The following is a 23,590-nucleotide window of genomic DNA, read 5'->3' as shown; positions in this document are numbered from 1 at the left end:
ACAGCCAGGCCTGTGTGGCCTTAGAGGAACTGTACTTTTCCTCCCATCAAGAACTGTATTAGTTGTTTTCCCAATCATCTGAATATTGAGCCAGTTCCTCAGTCAGGTCTTTATGACTCCTTGCTTCCTTCTACAACCTTTTATGACCCCTTTCAACGCGAGGGTGACACAGGATTGTAAATCTACATGTCAGGATGCCTGTGTCCACAGCAACAGCAGTTTGCTTTCTTCAAGAGTATTGTTGATGATGCATTTAGAATCCTTGTGAATTAATATATTGGATGTTTTACTGTAGTAGTGCATTCTCTTATGTTGTCATAAATGACAAAAAGGAGGGAAATGTATTGGAAAATTAACTAAGTGTGGTTGAAACCTATTTTATAGTTGAAGAGTAACTTTTTGCATACCTGTCTAAGACTCCATGACCTGAAATGTTTATGACCTGAAACCTGTTTGACCTTTCCATTACTTATTGACTGTCTAAAGAACCCAATGGAAATGTATGCAAATCAGTTTCCTGTGCATTAATTCCTGTCTCAAACTGCGCCTACAGAACCAGTCTGAACTGGTTCTGAGAGACAGCCTTAGTCCTCCTATATAAGATCCTTGCATTTGACTGTTCTCCATCTTCACTCTGAGATCCCTGTGACTCTCTGTGTTGATCCTTTCTGCAGAAATCCCCTATTAAAATACACGTAGATAACTTTGGTGTTTCCAGCCTCTTGTATTTCCAGATTTCCACTGCCGCCATCAGGATCCACCATCAGCTGCCACCTCGGTCGTGGTTCACCACCACTATCAGATGCCATCACGATACAGGATCCGCCATTATGATCACGATCACTCTGACAACACAGGAGTTCAATGCACTGGTGTCCAACTCCCCACCAGCAGAAGCATGTCAGTACCCCTGCATTAGAGAAAAATAAATGATACGCACCAATAACAAACAAGCACGACTTAAAAGAAGTCACCAGGTCAAACAGCTCCTGAATAGGGTGAGTGAATTGGAGCATGAGAATGGCATTCTGACCCACCGTTTGATGGCCTACTGCGAAGTCCTGGATACCTACAGGCACCTGCATGGAGTTGGCAAACACACCTCTTACTTTACCATGCTGACTTTTCCTACAATACTATACACAAAGTACTCCTCACATTAGTAACACAATGTTGTGAACACTGTAACCACTGTTCTTCACATAAAGATCGTTGATCAAGAAAACTAGAAAGGAAGTGGCGCTCCAGCAACCGTGTTGAAAATCTCCTAGACTGGAAGAATAGTGTTAAAGCATATAAGAAGGCCCTCCACAAAGCAAGAGCCGCCTACTATTTGAAACTAATAGAAGAGAATAAAAACAACCCCAGGTTTCTCTTCAGCACTGTAGCCAGGCTGACAGAGAGTCACACCTCCACGAACCCAGTATTCCTCGATCCCTAAATAACAATATCTTTATGAATTTCTTTAATGATAAATTTCTAACTATTAGAAATCAAATCAAACATCTCCTGCCCTCAATTGGCACTAATACCCCATCAAGAACAGAAAACTCAGAAACGGCTAAGAATCTTACCAATTATTTAGACAGCTTCTCTCTGATCAGCCTCGATCAGCTGACCAAAATAATCTCATGTTCTAAACCAACAACTTGTATCTCAGACCCCATTCCTACAAAATTACTTAAAGAAATTCTGCCCCTAATTGACAGTTCATTACTGAACACAATACATCTGTCATTATCATCAGGATATGTACCACAGTCTTTTAAAATAGCTGTAATCAAACCCCTCCTCAAAAAACCCACCCTAGACCCAGAGGTTTTAGCCAATTACCGACCGATATCTAACCTCCCCTTCCTGTCTAAAATCCTAGAAAAAGTTGTAGCCAATCAGCTGTGTGAGTTTCTCCAGGAAAATAATATATATGAAGACTTTCAGTCAGGGTTTAGAGCCAATCACAGCACAGAGACAGCCTTGGCAAAAGTCACTAATGACCTTCTAATAGCTTCAGATCAGGGGTTTGTGTCTGTCCTCGTTCTGTTAGATCTTAGTGCAGCATTTGACACAATTGACCATAACATTTTATTACAGAGACTAGAACAGTTAATTAGCATTAAAGGAACCGCCCTAAAATGGTTTAAATCCTATTTTTCTGATCGCTCCCAATTCGTGCAAATTAATGATGAGTCATCTGTGCGCACCAAAGTTAACCATGGTGTTCCACAAGGCTCTGTGCTCGGCCCAATTTTATTCTCATTATATATGCTTCCACTTGGAAACATTATCAGGACACACTTGGTAAATTTCTACTGCTATGCGGATGACACCCAGTTATACTTGTCAATAAAACCTGAACAAAGTAATCAATTAACTAAACTCCAAGCATGTCTTAAGGACATAAAAACCTGGATGACCCGCAATTTTCTCTTATGAAACTCAGATAAAACAGAGGTTCTAATACTTGGCCCTAAACACCTTAGAGATACATTATCTAATGATATAGCTGTTCTGGCTGAAATTGCCCTTGCTTCCAATAAAACAGTCAGGAACTTGGGAGTGATCTTCGATCCTGATTTATCCTTTAATTCTCACTTCAAACAAATTTCTAGGACCGCCTTTTTTCACTTGCGTAATATCTCCAAAATCAGACATGTCCTTTCTCAAAAGGATGCAGAAAAACTAGTCCACGCCTTTGTTACATCCAGACTGGATTATTGTAATTCCTTATTATCAGGCTCCAGCAGTAAGTCGTTAAAGACTCTGCAGCTTGTCCAAAATACCGCAGCACTTGTCCTGACAAGAACAAAGAAAAGAGATCACATTTCTCCAGTATTAGCTTCGCTACACTGGCTTCCGGTTAAATCTAGAATAGAATTTAAAATTCTCCTCCTCACCTTCAAGGCCCTTAACAATATGGCACCATTATATCTTAAAGAGCTGATAGTACCATATCAACCCACTAGAGCACTGCGCTCCCAGAATTCAGGCTTACTTGTCGTCCCTAAAGTCTCTAAAAGTAGAGTAGGAGCCAGAGCTTTCAGCTATCAAGCTCCTCTCCTGTGGAATCATCTCCCACTTTCAGTTCGGGAGGCAGACACCATCTGTACGTTTAAGAGTAGGCTTAAAACCTTCCTTTTTGATAAAGCTTATAGTTAGAGCTGGTCCAGGCTTGTCTTAGACCCGCTCTTAGTTAGGCTGCTATAGGTCTAGAAGGTCGGGGGACACATGACACACGGAGCTTCTCTTTCCAGCTTCTCCTTCCTCTTCTCAATCGTTATCACATCAAAGTAATTCATATCCCATCAATACATGTTACTGACTTGACTTCTTCCCCGGAGTCCCTTTGCCTTATCGTCCGCAGATCCAGGGCCGCAGCTGTGGCCACATCATGGATTAGGATCTGTGGATCACGTATCAGAGGTCGTAATGGTGGATCCAGTATGGCGGATTCTGCATCGTGCTGGCTGATCGTGATAATAAAGGCAGATCCTTTATCGTGTTGGCATCAGATACTGGTGGTGGACCACGACCGAGGTGGCAGCTGATGATGGATCCTAATGGCGGCAGTGGACAATGACTGTGGACTATAGTGGCATCCGATCTTGATGGTGGATCATGATCTTGCTGGCTGCTGACCATAGACTATGATTGCAGCAGGACTGCTCGATACATAGTATTTCTCCTCAGACACTTGACCATTAATGACATTAATCCACCAATTCACTGACCTTCAGTTATACTTCAAAATGTTTACCCTAATCAATGCTGCTAAAACCTTTATCTTGATGTTCTCCTTTACACTTGACATCTATTGCAATTCTGTCCGTCCTGGGAGAGGGATCCCTCACATGTGGCTCTCTCTGAGGTTTCTACGTTCTTTTTGCCCTGTTAAAAAGGTTTTTAAGTAGTTTTCCCTTACTCTTGTTGAGGGTTAAGGGCAGAGGATGTCACACCATGTTAAAGCCCTATGAGACAAATTGTGATTTGTGAATATGGGCTATACAAATAAAATTTGATTGATTGATTGATTGATTATGACACATGTAACTAGCATTTATTTTCACGTGTTACTTAAACACTATATACTCAAGTTCAATTACTGATTGAACCCTGTTCATTTATCATTTATGTTAAATGAAAACTTTACTTTGTGACATGTATTGGTTCCGTGATTGTGTGCATATTGGAATACTAAAGGCTTGCTAAACTGTGAACGTAATAGCCCACTGCTTGTGTGTTAAAAGCCATGTTGTAACTTTATTATTATTACTTTTTAATGTTACTTGTTGCATAAACAGGGAACTTGATTACTACAGGGTCCATGTTGACAAATATGCACGTTTGAACCTGATACTTTGACAAATGTCTAATTAACAACGGACACTCTCCCTCGAAAGGAAATTGTCATCCAGCTAAGCATGTTACAGTTGGTTATGTGCTACACTAAGGGAGGACAAACACCAACCATACAGGGCAAGCCCATGTAGAACAGATTTCTGGTTGCAAATATACGCCTTCACAAGACATTATCAATTGTTGCATACATATCCAGCATAAAGAAATGTAATCATTTAAAAAAAAAATGCAGTTAGACATCGCCCGAATCTAATGGAATAGGAAATCATGACTTTATACACCATTAGAATCGACCCATGACGTATGACGTAACTGTAGGGGGAGATAAGTCAACTTGAACAAGTATGACACCATTATGTTTGGGACGAATCAGAAGTTTTGAACCAGAAAGGAGGTCGAGAAACCCACCTCTTAATTGGTTAAATGGGCAACAGCAGAGATGAGGGTGGGCACTATAGGCAATAAAAGCAAAGGGTTTGAAGCTCAGTTTTCAGTCAGGTTCCAGTACCAGCTCGGGTTTACATCTTGTGGAGGAATAAACTCTACTGCATTGAGCTTTGACCAGCTCGAGTGAATTCTTTTCACTAACTATTGAGACTCCAGTAATAGCAAAGGACACGTGTTGGATAAGAAGTCTAGACTTCTTCTATCTGGCCCAGTGTTAGACCTTTCATCTCCAACATCATTCCCTCCAATAAGAATCTATATCTTTCATAAAGATACTCAGGCTAGGCCACATCCGTAGCGGCCCGGGTTCGAGTTTGACCCGCAGCCCTGTGGTGCATGTCTTCCCCCACTCTCTGTCTGCCCCCCTTCACCGCTTACACACCCTATCCTCTACTAATTAAAATAAAAACATTTTGTATAAACCATTGGTTGGATCATCAACGTGGATATTGGATCACCAATAATGATGGCTTTGTCAAAATTTAAAACAAAAGAAAACATTTCAAAGAATTCATGGGCAAAATTAACGTTTGTTTTGGGAGTGCAATAAATCACTAGGCAGCGGTGCTGCAATTTTGAACATAGCAGCCTCAAAACTAGAAAATGTATCTGTGGTAATGGGGCAACAAGTAAAGCATTTTTAAAAAACAGCTAGGCCACTTCCCTGTCCATTATCCCTGGGAGGGCTTAGATATTCATAGTTTGGTGGACAAAGCTCAAGCAACTGGGTGTGGTCACCAGGAGACAACCAGGTCTCCGTTAAGAATAAAAATCTAAATTCAATGAGATAATAAGATCATTAAAAATAAAACACATATTATTAAAAAGAGACCTTATACTAAAGAGAGTCAGTCTCACAGGTACGCTCTCCAGCAGAGGGACTTACTGTAAGTCGACAGGAATAAGGTTATTGGACCTGTGAGATGTATTTATATGACATTTGTTTGGCCTATTGTTAATAGCAGGGATATAATATTTTTTTTATTTAAAATTTGTGGCTGACGTGGAATACAGATGGAACATTTGATGGTTGCTGTGGGGGTTGATCATTTATTCTTTGATCTTTCTTTTGTTTTTTCCTCCCGTTAAAAGGGTTTTTTGGTAGTTTTTCCTTACTCTTGTTGAGGGTTAAGGACAGAGAATAAGAATAATAAGTGGTTTAATAGTCCCACAATGGGAACATTTGCAATATTACAGCAGCAAAAAGACATCAGCAGTAATAAGTAGAAATATAAAATAAAATATAGAAATATAGAAAAATATTAATGGAATTAAACTAATATATACAGTGTAAAGAAATACACATAAATGTGACATAATATGTACAATGAATGGATTGCACATGAACTGTTTATATTGCACAAACAGATGAAGATGCCACAGTGAATATTGCACAGTTGAGAAAAGTTAAAGTGCAGTCCATAATGGTGGTGCATGTAGTTTTACTGGGAGCAGAGCTGGTTGTACAGTCTTACTGCTGCAGGAAGGAAAGACCTGCGATACCTCTCCTTCAGACACTTAGGGTGAATCAGTCTGTTGCTGAAGGAGCTGCCCAGTGCTGTGATGGTGTCTTGCAGGGGGTGGGACTGGTTGTCCATCAGAGAAGACAGCTTTGCCATCATCCTCCTCTGTCCCACCACCTCCACTGTGTCAAGCGGGTATCCCAGGACCGAGCTGGCCCTCCTAATCAGTCTGTCCATCCTCCTTATCAGCAGTTGAAATGCTGCTGCTCCAACTATTCCAAAGAAGACGTTAAGTATATGCCTGAATGGGATAGTGGCATCTGTGCAGAAATGTCACCTTGGAACTGGAGACGAGAATAGACCTATGTCGTACCGTCTTGTTTGTTTTGACAGGTGCTGGTGATAGTCAGACTGTAGGGGCGTTAAAATGCGTGCGCTCAGCCATTTAGAGTGGGTGCCATCACTCATATAAAATGATAAGCGATTCCAGAATATCTTAAAATGTGGCTAAAACGGCAGATGAATCAGCCAAGGGAGAGGGGGTGTGACCCGAGATAAAAATGCGCTTGTTGGAGTTGTTCAGTGAGCAAAGGAGCCTACTAAAATCCTTTTTCCGGATTTCACAGGTCCACTCAGAAACATAATTACAGCCAGCATGGATGATGACATTTTTTTAACATATGAGTGTTTTGTCAGGAGGTTGGGGATTTTGTCCAGAACATCTGGAGACCGCCAGTTGGTGACCCCTGAGATATATAATGTGCCTGCCCACATATAGTACTATCACTGGCTGTACTGCTATCATAAAATGTTGTATTGCTGCTACACTTATCTCTGTGCGTTTATGTTTAATTCAAACATTGATCAGCTACCCTAGCGCCCATGAAACAATATTGCACTGCTGAACTCCTCCTGACCTGCCTCACTACTGAATCACCGACAACAATGGTAGTGGGAGAAGCAGCCGGTGAAGGTACTGGTGGCGATGCAGTAGCGGTAGATGTGAGAGGGCTGGCAAAGGCAGCGGTTGAGCCCAGAGGAGCTGAGGTAAAGTTCGGCACTAAGACCCGAGGTGTGGGGCGAGAAGATCGTCGTAGCAAGCTGTTGTGGTGACGGAGATGCTGGGGATCTGCTGGACTCTGCAATCTACTTGCGGGTGAGAGAGGCCGTTGGTTTCCAGCCAGTGGAGGAAATTCCTGGGGGTCAAGGAAGCCGTATTAATTCTCCAGGTGGATTTCCTAGGGTATGGAAGTATGGAAGGAAAGTCTGCCCCTCCTTTTGTGATCACCGAACTCAATCCAAGGCCCTGGATGAGATGGTGTGGAGCTGACTACAGCTTTGGGTTTGGCCCTGAGCCAGGGCTCTTCTAAATTGGTAACTGTAGCAGGAAGTAGAACAGTGGCCCCTGGAGCTGGAACTGCAGCCGTAGCCCGAGCATTGACAGCAGCCGTAGCAGATGAACTCTGAGCAGTAAACTGAATAGCAACAGCAGCAGCTGCAGCTGCAGATAAACTTGAAGCCGTGGCCGGAGCAGCAGCGTCCTGTGTGGTAGACGCGGCCTGAAGAAGTAGAGATGTCCGACATTACCGGGCTAGCGGCATTGATTTGTGCAGGGCCAAAGAGGATAGTGTCCAATTACCTCCCAGCCCCCTAGATTTTGTAGAGAGTGGAAATCTTGTGCTCCAACTCAGTAATCCTCTTGCGTGTTTGGATGAAGTCATGGGGCGTGGTCTGCTTTTTATGAATACTTATGCTACTGCTCATCCTTTTTTGTTTTCAGCTTAGACACCTAATGAATGATTGAAACTCAAAAATGACAACTTGGTCTCAACCACATTTATTGAATTTGTACCACAAAAGGCAATGAGCCAAAACAACAGTGACAGGGAAGAAAAAAAGAGATAAAAAGTCATTGAAATAGAGCATTTTCAACAAAAATAAAAGCTATGCAAAAGGGCTACTTTCCCAACTTTCAGAGAAAAAAACCCACATTATATTCATGAAGACCTCTGCCTCCTAACACACACAAGTGTTTTTTAAAAGTTTGGTGATTGGCAGAGTTAAATAGTGGTTGATAAAAATGTCATGAAAAAACCTTCCCTTTGCATGTGCATATTCTGTAAGTATTCAAAATATCAAACCTAAACTATGTAATAACACATCAATACTGGAAAACAAAAGGTTAGATGTTTGGTAAAGTATGTGCACTAAGCTCACTTTCAAAGTTCACAAGAGTCCCTTTGAGGATCCTTGTGGAAATTTTGGAAGTCTTGGAAGTTTTTGACCTGCTGGGAATGGTCTGTCTGTATTTAAATAGTGCTTTTCTAGTGTTGATGACCACTCAAAGCGCTTTACATTACAGATTTTTGCCATTTACCCATTCACATAGATGCATACAGTGACGACCACTCAATCCCTCAGCCACAGCCTCCCATTCAGTCTGAAAGTGTGAACACTTCAGGACTGTCAGTTTTACTCTGATGCTGATGTTTTGGTTTTAGTTTGATGTTTCTCCGTCAGGTTGAAACCAGACTTGGTAAAGTCTGGGCTGAAAACAATTATATGTGAAAAAGAACTGTTTGTACTTTAACTGTGTTCCTGTAAAGTGTAAACAGCTGGTTTAATCAGAAAATGAATGAAGCATCAGACTATTCCTTTACAAAAGCTTAATTATTCTAGATATGCAATGGCCCCCTGCAATCCATAAGCATACAAGGCTTAAAGGTCCCTGTGGTGTTTTCTTGTAAAAACAAAAAACAGTTCCATTTACATTCAGTTTTTTTCACAAGTGTTCAAACCAACCTAATTAATATATTCCTTTACACAGAAAACATTTGCAATGCTTATATTTAATTCCATGTTTACAAGCTTCTTATCCTGCATTGTATAAGAAAGTAGTCCATCAGCATATCTACAAATTACACAAATCATCTACTCAAAAAGGGAAACATCGCTTCTCGGCCTTTTGGCTAAGATCAAGTGTAGTATCAAAAAGGGAAAGAAAAATGAGGTCTATGTGTGCATCTTGTCACCAATTATGAGTGGGACTTCTGTCGTTTCCAGAACCTCTTGACCTCACTGTGTCCTTGCGGTGTCACCACCATCACCCTGTGAGCCACGTCCTGCCACACCAGACAGCCCAGACCCTGCACAACAAAAATGTAATTAAACAGCAGCCGGCTACTGGAGTAATGGACCATATTGGCATTTAACTGATACAACCGGTACAAGAAGTCCAAAGATCATCTAACAGGAAATGCTGTAACTGCAAGGAATTGATGATTATGTCATGAAACAGTGACAAAGGAGGTGAAGGAAGTGGAGGATCATTGGTTTAAATTAGATGAATTCAATAATCCCTGCAGTAATAACCTGATCATCATAACAACAAAACGTAATAGCAATTCATCCACATTTACTGGTAGGTCACCAGTTTTTATGTTCCATTGCTACAACATCCACCACATTGTCTACAGAAAACTATAGTTTATTACAACTGTAAGAGTCATTTTATTATTGTTTTGGTTTGTTTTTCCTCCCACCACTTGGGGTAGTAGTGCCGCTGTCAGCCAGGCAAGAGGTGTATATAATCAGTGGGGTGATTTGACACAGGTGTTGGCTGAAAGTAAGCATCCAACAGTTTTTGACCGTGTGGGAATGCATGCAAAGGAAAAGTTTGATTTGTAGATGGTTTAGATATAATATATAATGTGCCTGCCCACATATAGTACTATCACTGGCTGTACTGCTATCATTACATTTTTTATTGCTGTTCCACTTATCTCTGTCCGTTTCTTATGTATAAATAATAAAAAAATGTATGCACCTCTCCATTCATGTTAGACACTGTCTTTTCTCATTAATGGTTTAAATATAGTTTTTTTGTTGATTTGTTCTTCTACACACAACATTTATTGCATGTGGGAGAGTGATCCCTCACATGCAACTGTCTGAGGATATTTGTTTTCTCCCTTGTTGAAAGGTATTTTTGGTATTTTTTCCTCACTCTGGTCGGGGATTAAGGCCAGAGGATGTTGCACCTTGTTAAAACCTATGAGACAAATTGACATTTGTGAATATAGGCTACACAAATACATTTTTTGATGGATTAATTGATTATATGACAACATTATATGCACAAAAAGAATTGGTCACTTCTGACTGAAGTGCAGTGAAGCACAGGACATAATATATTTCAAACTAAGCCTCACCAACTTGAAACTATTGGGAGTAGCATTAATGACGAATCTCCAATTCCTCAACCTCTAACAAAATTGAGGCCAAAATATCTCGAAAATAAAGGCTGTCGTCCTGGTGAAGTCCTTAGGAGCAGGAGTCTGCACAGTGGTGAACGTGGATTTGTATCACCGTATCGAGGTCACACTGATACAACTGAGTGTCAATTTCAGCTGTCAATTGTTAAATCTTAGCACGTTTTATAGCATCAAATAACTAAACAAACTCATCAGAAACATAAACAACTGAACATGGATCAGCATGATAAGATCTACCAAAAATTCACAGAAAGCATCTTTCATTTTTTTGACTTTTTAGTTTGGCCCATGTTCTATCTGCTAACATAGAGGAGACAGGGTATATTGTATCCCACCACCACCATGTAGGAACCACCATGTCATCTCCTGCATCTTCATATACAATCTATACCATCATTGAGTGACAATGGTAAAAAAAAACCAAATATAGAAATTACTAGCAAAATAAACAAAACTTTGATTAATATAATTTCTGTGCAGACATTGCACCCCAATTCCTATGGCGATTTCAACCATGCTTCCCTGTCTTCCACTCTCCCCACCTTCACCCAGTATGTTAAACCACTCCAGGTACGATAAAACACTGGACTTACTCTATGCAAACGCCAAGGATGCATAAAACTCCTCTCCCCTCCCCGGGCTGCTCTGATCACAATCTGATCTGGTTCGTCTGCTCCCTGCCTACATACCTATGGTGAATAAACAACCCCCAACCAAGAGGTATGTGATGAAATGGTCTGAGGAGACCAGCATGGCACTGAGGGACTATTTTGAGACCACGGACTGTGAGGTGCTGTGTGGGCCACACAGGGAGGACATTGACAGTCTAACCCACTGCATACCTGACTACATTAACTTCTGCGCTGAGAACACTGTGCACAACCAGATGGTGCAGAGCCACCATGCCCTCCCTCCTCCTCTCCCAGGGCAGCAGGGACATCATCAGCTCCTCTAATGGTCGTGTATCAGAGGGTTACAAATTGGAGTATAGGGGGGGTCATCACTGACTTTGTCCACTACTGTGAACATTGGGCCTCATTTACTAACAGTGCGTACGCACAAATCTGTGCTTAAACCGTGCAAACGTTTGACGCAAAAATCTGTGATTCATCAATATGTTCGTACATAAATTTGTTCGTACTCTGCGAACAAATTTAGAACTTCATCAGACTATGCATACGCACAAATGATGAAGGCCCGGCTGTCCTAGAAAATGTAAACACACACCCTTTTGACAAAATGCATAGTATATTAAAACTTCATTTATTAAAATAAAAATAGTATTCAGACAGCAATAATTGAATATACTAATGAATTGAACAAATGTATTAAAAAACTATTCAATTTATGTTTCTGGATAAATGGGGCGTCGCTTCTTCTGTCAGCTAACAGCTCTCACCTGCGCTTATTGATCCTCTGGTACAGGTGAAGGTGCTCTCCCAGCTACCTCCACATACAGATTACTGGGTGTTCACCTTAACAACAAACTGGACTGATCCACCAACACAAACGTCCTGTACAAGAGGGGCCAGATTCGTCTCCATCTACTGAGGAGACTGAGGTCTTTCGGAGTATGCAGGACACTATTAAGGACTTTCTACGACACTGTGGTGGCTTCTGCAGTGTTCTACGCCATTGTCTGCTGGGGGTGCGGATGCACTGAGAGGGACAGTACAAGACTAAATAAACTGGTTAGGAGAGCCAGCTTAGTCTTGGACTGCCCTCTGGATTCCACCGAGGAAGCGGGTGAGAGGAGGATGTTAGTGAAGCTGATGCTTTTATTAAATAAAAAACAGAATATTGTTTATTCTTTTGTCTACCTTATTTTGACTTGCCTGCTGCTGTAACAACTGAATTTCCCAGGGGGTGTGGCTCAATAAAGCTTTATCTTATCTTATCTTGTAAGGTCAAGATCTTAAAAATGACATAGAAACCCAACAGTCGCCACAACAAGCAAGCACTTTGACGACTGTGGAGCGTTAACTGGAAGAAAGCTCGAACAGAAGCAGACACAATGTGGGCGGCCATCTGCCTCGACCAGTTGGAGTGAGAAGAGAAAAATGGGGAAGAGAAGAAAGGTGGATGGAAAAGAGGGGGACAGGAACAGTTGGGTAACCATCATATTTAGAGCTCTGGCAGACTGGTTTTAATGAAAATAATAAGAGTGACATTTATAGATGTTGATAAATATAAAAATATGAACGATAAATGGGGGGCACAGAGAAAGAGAGGGAGAAGAGAAAAGTGCATGATGGGAATTCTCCCAGCAGTCTAGACCTATAGCAGCATAACTAGGGGATGGTTCAGGACTTTCTTGATATAGGTCTAGAATGTCGGGGTACACATGACACACCGAGCTTCTCTTCCCAGCTTCTCCTTCCTCTTCTGTGTAGCAACCCCGACTCTCTGGAACTCTCTCCACGCCGAAATCTGCAATGCTGCATCGCTAGACAGCTTAAAAAAACTCCTCAAACACCACCTGTTCACCAAGGCCTTTGGTCTCAGCTAATGCTCCATCCTGCCATTAGCGCTGTTTATTTCTCTCCTTTTTTGAGCAAATTACTTTCTTTTCTTCTCTCTTTTTGTCCCCACTGACATATGTAAAGTTTCCTTAGGTCTCTTGAAAGGCGCTATATAAATTCAAGTTATTATTATAATAATCATTAATTGGTCTTAGCAAAAACAAATCACATACGTAATTACTTCCATATTGAGCAGGGAAGTCAGACAGGAGACACAATCAGGATGCATTTAAATGACAGGTGTAGACAGGCGGACTTAGAGCTGTCCTCTTGTGATCATATATTACAAGACGGATGACAATACCAGGTATAAACAGGGTATTTCAGTGATTACTTACCGTTGCTGTCTGGGTGCATTCAACACCCTGTATCAGGTATTTTGACAACAAGAAGTGTTCACTTACTGTCTAATATATCCTAGACATTGACATGCACTGTTGTTGCAAGATAACAACATAGCTATTCAAGTCATTTCTATGCGGTCATAATGTTTTGGCTCATTGTGTGTATTTTTCTAGTAGGAAATAATAACCAACCTGAGCTCTGTCTCGCAGCACCTCAAAGTCAGCCTGGGAGAGGAACTGGTTATACAGAACTCCTGAAGGAGACATGGACAACAACACAAGGACGGGTAAGCAATTACATTAATGGCCAGCACATCAATTGTCATCCTCTCTGTTACACCATACAACACCACAGTCACATCACAGTGGCATGAGGCCAATAGATGTGAGTCAAAATATCCAGGGAGGACAAAAAAAGCTAAAGCCTGAGCTAAAACTCCACAACACTTAAGACTCTCTTCTACTAAATTTCCTTTCACTCAACTGATTCTAATTTCCTTAACAAAGTTCCTAAAGGATATACATTCATTATAATACAAAAAATGTTACTGTAGTGTTACTGAAGCTGAAAATAAACATTAAATAAATTCTCAAACAAAAGCCAGTGCTCCAATAATGGTAAAGTTTGACTATGGCCAACATATTTAAAATCAATTCACTAACTCAGTCTGAGAAAAATGTTGAGGGAAGTGGAATGACTTGTAATGCTTCACATTTTACATGCAGTGTAATGCAGATATCCACAACACCAATTCCATCAGTACACCAAAAGGGTCATGTCAAACTCAACCAAGCAGTATCAAGTAACATGATACATGGTCACAAGTTCCTCTTCTGTTCCAATGTTATGGTGTTATATAATAGTTCTTAAATAATGGTAAATAAAGTGTTTTTTACAGAACATAAGGATATCACTATAATGTAATTATATAGGTATATACAATAAAAAGACATGCAGCTTAGGTTAATTGGAGTCTCTTAACTGCCCGAAGGTGTGAATGGTTGTTTGTCTCTATTTCTCAGCCCTGCAATACACTGGCGGCCTGTCCAGTTTGAAGCCTGCCTCCTGCCCAATTTCAGCTCGGATTGGCTCATGCCCCCCACGAGACTCAAAAGATAAGTGATATAGATAATGGATGAATGGCCATTAATCCATAGAGCAGACACATTAACAAATAAGCATGCTCACCCTCTGTGAACTGTAGTCGATCTCTCTCCAGCTCCCACAGTCGGATTTGATCTGTTATGGTTGGAGGCAACACTGGAGTCTGGAGCACAGAAAGGAAAGGATGAAGATGCTGTGCAGACCCATTAGAAGAAATAACAGACACACAGAACAGATGGGTTTATTGTACCTGTTTAAGCATGACAGGGTGAGCTCTGGTCCTTAGAAAGTGGATAATCTGTAGAGGGTACATTATTACTAGGAATTAGCTTTTGATTTCAAGGAAAATCTGAACTACACATATTGTTGTAGTGTTGTCTCTCATCGTCAGAGACAGCTGTGATTTTCCCAATCTTTAAAATTTAACTGAAATATTTGATTGCCCAAAAGGTGCATTAGAAGAAGAATGGTAACTATTATGCAGTGTTATTCGTAACAATCGTCTTCTTGGCTAATTAACCCAGAGTGGTGAGTACTTGTGTTTGTACTGGGATGTTAGGGTTCTGTCAGGTCGGTCTGTGTAATATTGGACCCAATTTAGCACAAAGATCCAAGATCACAGCTCTATAGAATCTACATCAGCTGACCAGTCAGTCAGTCAGTCAGTTATCATCAAGGGCCAGGAAATCTTTAAAATTTGAAATTTACTCATATCCTAGTAATCCTTCTATCCGCGTACTCCTCTATCACTGCTTCTGCATCCATCACGCAGCATTACGCATTAGTGTCACCGCAATATTAAAATTCTACAGCAATTTGACCGATTACTTCACACATCAGTTGGATCCTAACCTCCACTCTGGGACGTCATTTGGAATTGGAAGTTTGAAGGTGACCACAGTTTATTTACGTTTTGTAAGTGGTCTCCAGTGCACTCTATGCGCCTGACAGCACACTGATTCTTGAGGGGTGTGTTATTCTGCATGCAATCCTCAGTGCACACCATTCGTAGATCGGCTTGGATGTTTTTTTGCGGGTGAAATCAAGTTTGCACACGTTTTACACGCGCAAGCCTTTAGTAGATCAGGCCCTAAGCGATCAAACCACATATATACAACAAAGGTCCTGCCCTGAACAGCTCCATATGATAATATTCAATAATAGTCATAGTGCCCCCTAGCTATAACAGGAAAAGTCATGTTTTACATTTAAGCGTCCTGCAGTCAGCCTGTTCACCCGATTCATGTGAAATTTGGTCAGAAGAGCCTAAAGGAGTTGGTGATGCCATAGAATCAAACGTTTTCATCAGGTAGCATGTCCTTGGCTTGGCGGCGAATCTTGACGTATCGCCAAGAACCTTCAAGTTGCAGTAACTTCCATGTTTTTGCACAAATTACTGTCAAACTGTATTTGCGTTATAATGAACCCGCCCCGAAAAGTTCTATATGCAAATATACTCCCCCTAGCTGTGACAGAAAGTATCATGTTTTATACTTTGACATGTTAGGCCTACATTTTTCATTTCATCCACCTTGAATATGCAAATTAGGCTTGATTTTTGGCATTTTGACACCTGCTACGAAATCATACTCCTCCTAGAGCTTTCATCAGATCAACTTCAAAATCAGTGAGTGTCATATTAACAAGATGGAGGATAAAGGTATTAAAAGTTTGAGTTTTCGTCACACGGTCTGAAGGTGGCATGGCGTCAAATTTTTATGACTGGCCATCCAAACACAAGGTTGTTTTATCTCGGACATACTGTACACGGTCCAATCTACTACGAACTGGACATGTATGACAAGAGTCCCGGCCTGATGACACCTCCACAGAAATCATGACTTAAAATCAAAGCGCCCCCTGGTGGCAACAGGAAATGTCTTGTTTTTTGAACGCCTTACACTTTGTCTCAAAACATTGATGATATAATCATATGAAAACTTTGAGTTTTCGTCAAACGCCATGTTAGTGGCGTGTCGTCAATTTTCAACAAGTCGCCATGAGACACAAAATTGCTTTAACTTCAGTGTACTTTGTTCAATCTCCCTCAAAAAACATTTGTGAAACAACACCCCCCACCCTGAAGACACTCATATGGTTATAAGAAAAGGGTGTGGCAAAATAGCTGAATAGCATCCTCTACAGTGCAGCCCCGGCACCATGATGGATCAACATGTAAAAAAATTGGTAGGAACACGTGTCATATAATTTCAAACAAAAAAGCCTCTTGGGGCGAGGAAGTTAGCTATTTTGAATTAGGTGGCCATTTTTGGCGATTTACAAATGTTGTATTTGAACGAACTCCTCCTAGAGTTTTCATCAGATCAACTTTAAATTCAGTGAGTGTCATCTCAACTCCATGGAGATTAAAATTTATTAAAAGTTGTAGTGTACGTCACACGGTGTGACTGTGGCATGGCGTCAAAATTTGATGATTCGCCAAAAAAGAGGGATTTGTTCTAACTCATCTTTACAGTGTCAAATCAGACTCGAACTGTTCACACATGATCAGAGTCCTGGCCTGAACAGATCCATATGTCAATATTTATTCATCGGCACAGCGCCGCCTGCTGGCGACTGGAAGAGACATGTTTTGTACTTTGACACCCTGCTCATAGCTGGTTTACAATATACAGCTCAAATGTGCTCAGTATATTCATAAGAGCTTCATCATACTTCATGGTCAGAATTGTGACTTTTCCTCAAACGGATTAGCCACAGTGGTGCGACAAAGGTTGATGCTTCATGATGTAAAATCAAGATGATTGAGCTGTTGCTGCATCTTTGGTCACTAGAGGGCTGTGTGAGACCATGGTTTGCTCAAGGGACAAAGCTTCCTCCTCAGAGCTGTAGAGAATTATTTCTCTCCTGTATTTCAAGGTTGATAATGTGTTGAAAACTCAATTAAACTTACTGATGTGTGTCATTTAATGTTGAGAGACAACTTAAGTTTCTGTTTAGGTAGAGTAAAATGTGAAAGAGTTGATTTTTTGTTGACAAAAGCGTTGTGCCCACTGAGAGGAGCTGTCCAATCAGCACCAAAATTTCTCACATAAGAGAATTAATATCTCTGACAGTTGCACTCAATTTAAAAGAATGAATGTCCTTAATGTATGAAGTTCCTCTCTTAGTGAAATTGTTTTATCCTAAAGAATTTAAATTCAGGAAGTCACTATTATGAAAATGGCCTATCTCAAAGCATTTGAATTTATCTTATTTCTCAGATTTTTAACGACCAAAAAATTATTTTAGGATTGAAATGCCACTTTATTGAAAGATGTCCACTTTGGTCATTATAAGAACTGTCATGCTTTTTTTAATGTTACGAGGTGGTAGCATTTAGATGAGATTCTTCACCAAATATTTTCACCAAAAAAGAAAAATAAATTCAAATTCGTGATTTATTTTTTCCACCTGTATGAAATGTGGAAGGTTATTAGTTTCTGAATCATCGTTTCCAAGATATGTAATTTATTTCTTTGTCAGCGTGTGGTCTACACTTGATGGCGTGGACTGTAATGCATGATTATTGGGCTTGGTCCAGGACTGCGTGAAGGAAGCAGGAAGTGAAGAGTTTATCTTCAGTTGTATGGCGCTGACGTACTACAGTAAGCGAATTGCATCATTTCCTGTTTTCCTGCTGCTGGTGGTGGCCACTCTCTCTGAACTAGCTCCTCTGCTAACAGCGATATTTCTCTATATTACCACAGCTAAATCGCCGGTCTATAGTTAAACATCCACACATATCAACCTCTACTCTCTGGTGCTTTAGCGACTCTGTGTCTCTCCATCTGAGTGTCACCAGATTTTTCAGTTTGAGCTCACCCTCGTAGGTTAACAGCCTAATACTGTATATTAGGGATGGCTTCTCTCCCTCCCTCTTGCTCCACTGCTCTCTCCTGCTCCGAGTTTCTGATGTTCACTTACTCCTCTGCCTCCTTTAACAGTAGTGGTACATGTAACAAATGTAGTGTATTGGTAGCCATGGAGGCGAGGTTTAGTGACTTAGAAGCTCGGCTCCGCAGCTTAGAACCGTCGTTGGCTGTAGTTAGCCACCCCCCGCTAGCCGCCGCGGAGCCACCTAGCTTAGCTCCACTAGCAGTTCCTCGACTTGTACGAACAGCCGGGAGCCCAGAGCGGCTGGGTGACTTTCCGGAGGGGGCATAGCGCTATCTAAAAGCCCACAATTAAAGACCCACCAGTTCCCTTTTCAAACAGACTCTCTACACTCAATGACGCACCTGTTGAGAAGCAAACTCTGGTCATTAGCGACTCTGTCCTGAGAAACGTGAGGTTAGCGACACCAGCAACCATAGTCAATTGCATGCCAGGTGCCAGAGCAGGCGACATCGAATCCAAACTGAAGCTGCTGGCTAAAGCTAAACGTAAATACAGTAAGATCGTAATTCATGTTGGCAGCAACGACCCCCGGCTTTGTATGTCTAAAGTTAATGTTGAGTCGGTGTGTGCTTTTTAAAGCACACACCGAATATAGCCCTCCACGGCTATATTATCTGGACTTCCCCTTGCTGTATATTGCGGTATATACAATAACTGTCTTTTTATTACAAAAGTCATAGAGAAAGCAAGGGGAAGTCCATATAAGAAAGCCATGGAGGGCGGGAGTGGATGAAAGAGTAACCGCCCGCACGGGACGCTCTGAAATAAAGCGAATGCACCCGCAACGAGCCAGCGATCATATCATTAATTTCATTGGTTGACCAGTGGTCAACGCCTCACCTGGCATTCTAGCAGAGGAGAAATCTGAGAGCAGACGATTCACGAGCATGCAGAAAGCAGCCCGAGTGCGGAGAAGGGCTGAAGCATTGAGCACAGGAAATCCGTGTGAGCAACAATATATCTGAGTGCAAGCACACAGTTTGAGCAGAAGCAGAGCAAATTTAAGTGCAAACAGGGGCTATTTGAGTGCAAGGGCAGGGTTTTGATGGAAAGTCATACACGATCTGAACATAAATTCAACAAGTCATGCGCTCAAACTGAAAGACCACGCTCTTGAATAAAGATAGGAAAAAAGCTCCATATTGTTATTAGTCTTCCACACCCATCCTAGAAATACCAACAGCCAATCATATTTGCTGTAGTTTACCGTGATCCTGGGGCTTATTCGGAATATTTAATGGAATTCTCTGAGTTTTTATCAAACCTAGTCCTAAAAACAGGTAAAGTTATATTGTCGGTGAATTTAATATTCATGTTGACAATAATAATGATAGCCTTAGCGTAGCATTTATTTCAGTAAAAGACTCAATTGGTTTCAGTCAGTGTGTACACCAACCCATTGTTGTAACACACACTTGACCTTGTATTATCATACGGTGTCAAAATTGAACATCTAATAGTACTTCCACGTAATCCAATTCTATCAGACCATAATTTAATAACCTTCAATTTCTCATTATCAGAATATGCCACTAATAAGAAAACATTTTCTAGATGTCTACCTGATAGTGCTGTAGCCAAATTTAAGGAAATAATTCCAATTACATTTAACCCTGTATTATCCGTCGATATAACCAACAAATTCTTTAAAAACCCTTGCTCCACTGAGATTGACCATCTTGTTGATAGCTCTGTAAAGTCATTACGATTAACATTAAACTCAATAGCGCCTCTAAAAAAGAAACATGTAAAACATAGTAAATTAACTCCCTGGTATAATTCCAACACACATGAATTAAAACAAGCGTCAAGAAAACTAGAAAGGAAGTGGCGCTCCAATAACCATGTAAAAATAGTGTTAAAGCATATAAGAAGGCCCTCCACAAAGCAAGAGCTGCCTACTACTCCACACTAATAGAAGCAAAGAAAACAAGTTTCTCTTCAGCACTGTAGCCAGGCTGACAGAGAGTCACACCTCCACCGAACCCAGTATTCCTCGATCCCTGAATAGCAATATCTTTATGACATTCTTTAATGATAAAATTCTAACTATTAGAAATAAAATCAAACATCTCCTGCCCTCAATTGGCACTAATACCCCATCAAGAATAGAAATCTCAGAAACAGCTGAGAATCTTACCAATTATTTAGACAGCTTCTCTCTGATCACCCTTGATCAGCTGACCAAAATAATATCATCTTCTAAACCCACAACTTGTATCTTAGATCCCATTCCCACAAAATTACTTAAAGAAATTCTGCCCCTAATTGATAGTACATTACTGAACACAATCCATCTCTCATTATTATCAGGATATGTACCACAGTCCTTTAAACTAGCTGTAATCAAACCCCTTCTAAAAAAAATCCACCCTGGACACAGAGGTTTTAGCAAACTACAGACCGATATCCAACCTCCCCTTCCTGTGTAAAATCCTTGAAAAGGTTGGAGCCAATCAGCTGTGTGAGTTTCTCCAGGAAAGTAATGATATGAAGACTTTCAGTCGGGGTTTAGAGCCAATCACAGCACAGAGACAGCCTTGGCAAAAGTCACTAATGACCTTCAAATAGCTTCAGATGAGGGATTTGTGTCTGTCCTCGTTCTGTTAGATCTTAGTGCAGCATTCGACACTATTGACCATCAAATTTTATTACAGAGACTAGAACAGTTAATTAGCATTAAAGGAACCGCCCTAAACTGGTTTAAATCCTATGTTTCAGATCGATTCCAATTTGTGCAAATGAATGAGTCGTCTGTGCACACCAAAGTTAACCACTGTGTTCCACAGGGCTCTGTGCTCGGCCCAATTTTATTCTCATTATATATATATATATATATATATATATATATATATATATTTGATATAATAATTGTGTTGAATACATTCTATTACTAATTCCTCATTACATTTGAAAATATTTTCATTTTTAAACCTAATCGCAGTTTCAACTGCTGGACGTGAATTGTCCCATGTCTCAAGAATCATTTAGCACAGTCATGTTCACAGCAGCAATATGAAAACTGAAGGCGCAGTGTTATAGAAGATATTATTAAAAACTGTTATTCCCTTGGTTCTGTAACGGTTATTTTAGCACAAGTAACAGGTACTTACTAAATGGGGTCCGAAAGATGCGTATGCAACGGTTATGGCCCCAGGCCTACCTAAATTTAAATCCCCTTTGGTTCTCACATAGACCCTTTGATTAGCTCAATCTACAACCTATTGTTTTAGATTTGCCTTGAGCTAACCATCCACACCCCAAAGCTCCCTTGTATTAAAACAGTGTACCTGCTGTGCAGTGATACCATTGGCGATAGCCTGTTGTACTGACTCCCTTGTAACTTGAGCCACCACTACATTAGGGAAGTGATAAAGCATTTCACTAAAGAGAGCCACCAGAGCGATCTGAAGTTCGGAGTCTGGAAAGGACAAAAGAAAACACAGATTATCAATTTGAATTCTGTAAAATCATGCCCAGTTAGGCATCTTTTCAAAAGGTACAATGTGAACCATTTGAATGATGATTCTGAAACAGAGACCAATACCACAATATAAACACCCACAATCTTGAAAAATTGTGATTTACGATGAACAAACCAGGATGACCCCACCCACAAACACTGCTACAAGTGCAGCCTGTTAAGTAATGGCTGCATATTTTGTAAAGATTTCACATTACACCCATTTTATTGTTATTGATATCGCCTTGACTAATCTCAGGAAGTCATTAAGAGCCAGTCCCACTCACAATGAGTTTGAGTAACAATTTAAAATATTTTTTTATGCAGCATTAAGGGTGCTTGCACCTTTGTGCGTATCAGGGGATGAGCACATGCCCTGCCCTACAAACACATGATGCAGCACCCTTATGATCTTTGGATTCTGGAGCAGTGTTCTGTTGTGTGAATGGATCATGCACATGTAGGTGGTGGACATGGTTTCTACTTTCTAAGACAGTAATGCACGTGCACACGCACGCAAACACGCAAACACACACTTATGTCTCCATGATTTCAGAGGACATTACATTAACTTACGTTGATTTCCTGGAGATTAACTCGAACCTTAACTGTAGTTACTACTCTCCTAATCCTGATCCTTACAACAGTTTCTAGTCAATGGCATGTATGCAAATTAGAAGCAGTGCTGAAACCACACCATTTGATTAAAACTCAGGAACTGTTACTAAGTTAACATATAATTAACTTAAATGTTAACTTAGTAAATTTGAGATCTGAATAACCTGCTAGAACAATTTTTTTAAGTATACTGCCTACAACTTCATGTTGCCTGCAACTGAATAACACTTTACCTACAACTTTTCTAGTCTCATCGACCTATAAAAGCACTTAACAGTAATAACAATAATTGTTCCTGACATGGCAGTGTGTGATTGATATGTGATAGAGAAAGTGTTGCCCATAGATGCAATGTATGAATGTGTGTGTAAATGATAAAACTGTAGAGTGCTTTGAGTGGCCATCAAGACTAGAAAGGCACAATATAAATATATTTAACTCTGATGGTGTGAAATGTAATAAATATCAGACTGTTTAGAGTGTAGTTACAATGAACAAATATACTGCCAAGCATAACTGCAAAGTGTCTATTTAAGGCAGAATATATCAGGGTTTGAATAAGAGGGGGAGACCAAAGCTTTGTTTTTCTGCAGAAATACTGTTCAGGAAGAACCATGCACTATTTTTCACCATGACATTAAAAAGGTGCATGCTGGTTGATGACAGAAAGGAATGAAAAAATAATAATAATTCAACATCCAGTATTTTGAAACAAAGATGAATTTCACTGTCATAGAGAAAAAATTGCTTATTTCTTAGTGTTTGCATCCAAAATCAAAAGTTCCCAGTGTTCTGACATACTTGTGTAAGCATAGATACGATAATTTGTTTCCACCACAATGAAGCCTTCATCTCCAGTACCAGGAGTGGAAGTGAAGTTGGAGCAGGAGGAGGCGCTAGTAGTGACCCCTGCAGCCAGAGTGATGGCCAGTCTGGTGGGGTAATACCGCCTTGACTTTCTCTGGTGAAAAAAGACAGAAGCAGTAAAGAAAAAATAACATATAAGTGACATAACATATAGTATATCTATACAAATTTCACAAATTTTCTCATTATTGTTTCATGCACATTCTCAAAACTAAATCTTTTCTCAACTCA

The 23,590-nt window shown here is 40.5% G+C and overlaps 1 protein-coding gene and 1 pseudogene across 2 annotated transcripts in view; one reads left to right on the top strand and one right to left on the bottom strand.

Moving 5' to 3' along the window:
- Positions 1-8,087: 8,087 nt before the first annotated feature.
- Positions 8,088-23,590, bottom strand: part of gtf2h4 (general transcription factor IIH, polypeptide 4) — a 30,114-nt gene continuing 14,611 nt past the window's right edge. The window contains exons 9-14 of one of the 2 annotated variants that reach the window (XM_035183079.1): positions 23,294-23,453; positions 21,702-21,832; positions 14,762-14,809; positions 14,596-14,674; positions 13,599-13,660; positions 8,088-9,412 (exon numbers count right to left, since the gene is read on the bottom strand). In XM_035183079.1, the coding sequence (XP_035038970.1) occupies positions 9,302-9,412; positions 13,599-13,660; positions 14,596-14,674; positions 14,762-14,809; positions 21,702-21,832; positions 23,294-23,453 (591 nt within the window). In that variant the 3' untranslated portion in view covers positions 8,088-9,301. The remainder of the gene's footprint in view (positions 9,413-13,598; positions 13,661-14,595; positions 14,675-14,761; positions 14,810-21,701; positions 21,833-23,293; positions 23,454-23,590) is intronic. The other variant, XM_035183080.1, reaches the window with a different exon arrangement.
- On the top strand, positions 9,216-9,303 carry LOC118125325 (annotated as a pseudogene).

This window comes from Hippoglossus stenolepis, chromosome 17, assembly GCF_022539355.2.
Source record: "Hippoglossus stenolepis isolate QCI-W04-F060 chromosome 17, HSTE1.2, whole genome shotgun sequence".
Lineage (NCBI taxonomy): Eukaryota > Metazoa > Chordata > Actinopteri > Pleuronectiformes > Pleuronectidae > Hippoglossus > Hippoglossus stenolepis.
Note: the sequence above shows the minus strand (reverse complement) of the source record. Positions and strands in the feature narration are given on the sequence as shown.